Raw genomic sequence first — 4,564 nt, 5'->3', positions numbered from 1 at the left:
TAAAAAAGCATAAATAACTAAGTGTTCAAATTTTATCTGTACAACCATCCAAAAATAAATTCATTAAATACGCCAATTAAAATTAATTTAAGGATATGAGCTGCAAGTCAAATGAAGAGCCAAGAAGGGCCACACAGGACAGATCGAAGTGGCAGAGGAGATACCGAGCTTAGCTTGAAAACTTGAAACTTAATTAACATATTTAAATATACATATTTTCATTTTATTCCATTATTTAATCATAATTTATACTAATATGCGTAAGAAAAATAATCGTTTTGCCCTTGACCGAATGTTGACATCGGTTTGTTTGTTTGTTGGTGTTTCCTTCACGTCTTAACGGAGCGACAGATTGACAAATTTTTTTTGTATAGGGATAGCTGAAGAAGTGAGAAGTAAAATAGGGTACTTATTTTTGTCCCGAAGTAAAAAAAGCACAATGAAAACAATACATAATGTTATATCAACAATGAGCAAGATTATTTGAAAATTTTAAAAATTTGTGATGGTGGAAAAGTGGAGTGTTAAAAATAATTAATTTGAAATTAATTTTTTACAATTAGCTATGGTTATTTTAATTGGCTTTTCATTTTGGTTTTACTGTAGGATTTTAGATTTGTGAACGTATTAACGATGCGACGTCACCATAGACTGACGGATCGTCGCATTTTTTTTCATGGCGATATTTGGAGGACCGACTATCGATACGAGCTTCTTTCTGTCCCAAAAAATATATCATTCAGAGAAAATTCTTGCAAATGTAAATTTTTCATTTAAAAAATAATGTTTGAGACTAAAACAATTATGTAAATGACTCTAAAGTAATTTTAATCAACCACGGACCTTAATTAACCATGGAAAGTTTGTTATTGTTTTGTCAAGAAAAATAGTCGATAAACAATTATATTTAATTATTAAAAAATTTATGGAAATTTCCATTGAAATAATTTTGTAAAATATTATGTCAAATGGTATTTTTAAATCAAGTTTAGTCATGTTATCGGATATAATAATAACATAACAATTGTAATAAAATAAATTATTGTTCCATCAAAAGATCTCATTCACTTGCGTCAAATACTTTTATGACAGAAAAAAATTATGATATACAAAGATAATGCATTTTAAGAGCATTGTTTTTTAATTAATCTTAAAGATATCGAAATAAGTAAAAATTTAATCTCTTAGCTTGATAGTGAAAATAAGTTGAAGTACTCTAGTATAAAAGGTCAGATGGTACTCAAACCATCAACTCAGTTCAGATTGGTTTCTCAAACAACAAAGATGAAGGTGGCATTCTTCCTTCTTGCCGTGTTCGGACTCTCCTATGGAGCTGTCATTCCACCACAGTCAAAGGATCTCAACCAAGATCTTCAGGACTTTATTGACCTGATTCCCGTGGACGAAATCCTTAATATCGTGGTGAACAATTTGGAAGACCCAGAAGTACAAGCAGTCATCGAATACATCTTCGGAGACGAATTCAAGGCCCTTGTTCAAGAAGTTGAAGCTATTCCTGAATATAAGACTGTACGTATGAGAAACATTATTAAATGTATCATTATTTTGTTAATATTTATTTTACGACATGTAACTGCCAATTATATCTGTTGTTTAAGAGGAAGTATTCTTTTATAATAAATAACTGTCTAAAATATATGACTAATTTGTATAGGTTATCTCTTATTTGGAAAACGCTGGTCTGCCCGTAAAGCGTTGGATTGCATGGCTCCATGACCTGATTGGCTTGGCTCGATTTTCTTCAAGAACTTCATCATCCAGAGGACTTGATGGTATTATTCACCAAATAATTGAGGTTCTTCCGACAGACGCTATTAAGGCTTTGTACTATGACAAGCTCTCCAGCAGCCCTGCCTTCAAAGAACTGGTTGACAAGCTCGCTAGCCCAACTTTCAGAGGATTCGTTAAGGCTCTGGCCGACAACAAGAGAATAAAAGAAATAGCTGCACGATTGAGGGCAGTCGGAGTTCATGTTGATGAGTTTGTTGCTTGGCTTAAGGAAGTGTTTGGTTTTAACTTCCTACGGTTTTTTTCCGCTCAAAAAGATTTAAATGACGACCTTCAAGATTTCATTGACCTAATTCCTACGGATGAGATTCTCAGCATCATTGTGAGCAACTTGGAAGACCCAGAAGTACAGGCAGTGTTTGAATACATCTTTGGAGATGAATTTAAGGCTTTGGTTCAAGAAGTTGAAGCGATTGCTGAATATGAAACTGTGAGTACTATTAATCTTATTTCTTTCATTTTGTTTATTTAAAATATAATGTGTATTTAAATAAAAATATTTTGTTTACCATAGGATAATAATGACATATGTTATTCACGATAAATAATAATTTATTTTCGTTTATTTTTCTAGGTTATTGCTTACTTAGATAACGCTGGTCTACCCGTTAAGAGTTGGATTGCATGGCTCCATGACCTGATTGGTTTGGCTCGCTCTTCTTCGAGAGTTTCATCATCCAGAGGACTTGATTCCATTATTCACCAAATAATCGAGGTTCTCCCAACCGAAGCTATTAAGGCTTTGTACTATGACAAGCTCTCCAGCAGCCCCGCCTTCAAGGAACTGGTTGACAAGCTCGCTAGTCCAACTTTCAGAGGATTTGTCAAGGCTCTTGCAGACAACAAGAGAATAAAGGAAATAGCCGCACGACTGAGGGCAGTCGGAGTTCATGTTGATGAGTTCATCGCTTGGCTTAAGGAAGTGTTTGGTTTCAACTTCCAACGATTCTTTTACGCTCAAAAAGATTTGAATGACGACCTTCAAGATTTTATTGATCTGATTCCTATGGATGAGATTCTCAGCATCATTGTGAGCAACTTGGAAGACCCAGAAGTACAGGCAGTGTTTGAATACATCTTTGGAGATGAATTTAAGGCTTTGGTACAAGAAGTTGAAGCGATTGCTGAATATGAAACTGTGAGTACTATTAATCTTATTTCTTTCATTTTGTTTTTTTAAAATATAATGTGTATTAAAATGAAAATATTTTGTATATCATAGGATAATAATGACATATGTTATTCACAATAAATAATACTTTATTTGCGTTTATTTTTCTAGGTTATTGCTTATTTAGATAACGCTGGTCTACCCGTTAAGAGTTGGATTGCATGGCTCCATGACCTGATTGGTTTGGCTCGCTCTTCTTCGAGAGTTTCATCATCCAGAGGACTTGATTCCATTATTCACCAAATAATCGAGGTTCTCCCAACCGAAGCTATTAAGGCTTTGTACTATGACAAGCTCTCCAGCAGCCCCGCCTTCAAGGAACTGGTTGACAAGCTCGCTAGTCCAACTTTCAGAGGATTTGTCAAGGCTCTTGCAGACAACAAGAGAATAAAGGAAATAGCCGCACGACTGAGGGCAGTCGGAGTTCATGTTGATGAGTTCATTGCTTGGCTGAAAGAAGTATTCGGTTTCGACTATCTTCGGTACTTTATCGCTGACAGGGCTCTGAGTAATGATCTTCAGGATTTTGTTGATTTGATTCCCATTGAAGCGATTGTATCTATCATTTCTAGTAACTTAGAGGATCCTGAGGTACAGGCAGTGTTTGAATATATCTTCAGTGAAGAGTTCAAGGCATTGGTTCAAGAAGTAGAAGCTATTAAAGAATATAAAGATGTAAGTGACTTTTTAACATACGTCGTTGTAGAATAACGATGAATGTGATTTTCTTCAAGTTCAAATGAGAGCGGTTTAAAATTTTTTTTGACGCTTTATGGCATAACTCGATTAGAACAAAAGTGTATCTTTTGATACTTGGGTTAGTCATATGTATATATATATATATGTATCTATATATGTATATATATATATATATATATATATATATATATATATATATAAGACATGTTCATGAAAACATTTTTTTTCTTTCTTAAACCTTGAAATGGCTTTAAAAAAACCTTTTCAAAATAAAGTATGAAAAAACCAAAGTCGCATTTTTCACACATCCACGTTCTACGATCGTGCGTACATCAGAAATACATAGTTTTTAATAAAAATTTTAAATTATTATTTTACTTTGTTTAATTTTTTTTTATTAACCTTTAAGAACTATTGCATTCATTTTACAAAAAAATATATATGATTTTTTATTCATCATCTTTTGTTGGTAATAATATGTGTATATATTTAATTAATATATGATAAATTTTCCAGATAATGGCTTATTTAGAAGCCACTGGTCTTCCTGTTAAAAGCTGGGTCGCATGGCTCCATGAACTGATTGGACTTGCCCGCTCTTCATCCAGTGGATCTTCTTCCAGGAGTCTTAGCGGCGTCATTGACCAGATCATTGCTGAACTTCCTCTCGCAGAAATTAAAGAATTGTTCGAAAACAAAGTCATCAGCAGTGCCGAGTTTAGAGAACTGCTTGAGAAAATCAAGAGCCCGACTTTCAGAGGATTTATTCAGGCTTTGAAAGACAATACCAAGATTCAAGATATTGCCAACCGCTTGAGAGCTGCTGGAATCGACGTTGATAAACTCCTTGAGCTTCTCAGAGAAATCTTTGGATTGAACTACTAA

General features: G+C 33.9%; 1 protein-coding gene across 1 annotated transcript; it reads left to right on the top strand.

The window, feature by feature from the left end:
* The first annotated feature begins 1,284 nt into the window (after nucleotides 1-1,284).
* LOC148274117 (uncharacterized) lies at nucleotides 1,285-4,564 on the top strand. Its single transcript, XM_088237588.1, has 5 exons — nucleotides 1,285-1,530; nucleotides 1,676-2,239; nucleotides 2,384-2,947; nucleotides 3,092-3,655; nucleotides 4,196-4,564. The coding sequence occupies exons 1-5, from the start codon at nucleotides 1,285-1,287 to the stop codon at nucleotides 4,562-4,564; spliced, it is 2,307 nt and encodes a 768-aa protein (XP_088093714.1).

This window comes from Micrasema longulum, unplaced genomic scaffold (genome assembly GCF_059751315.1).
Source record: "Micrasema longulum isolate JH-2025_06_02 unplaced genomic scaffold, ASM5975131v1 h1tg001750l, whole genome shotgun sequence".
Classification (NCBI taxonomy): Eukaryota; Metazoa; Arthropoda; class Insecta; order Trichoptera; family Brachycentridae; genus Micrasema; species Micrasema longulum.
The sequence above is the reverse complement of the archived record's forward strand: the minus strand, read 5'-3'. Positions and strand labels throughout refer to the sequence as shown.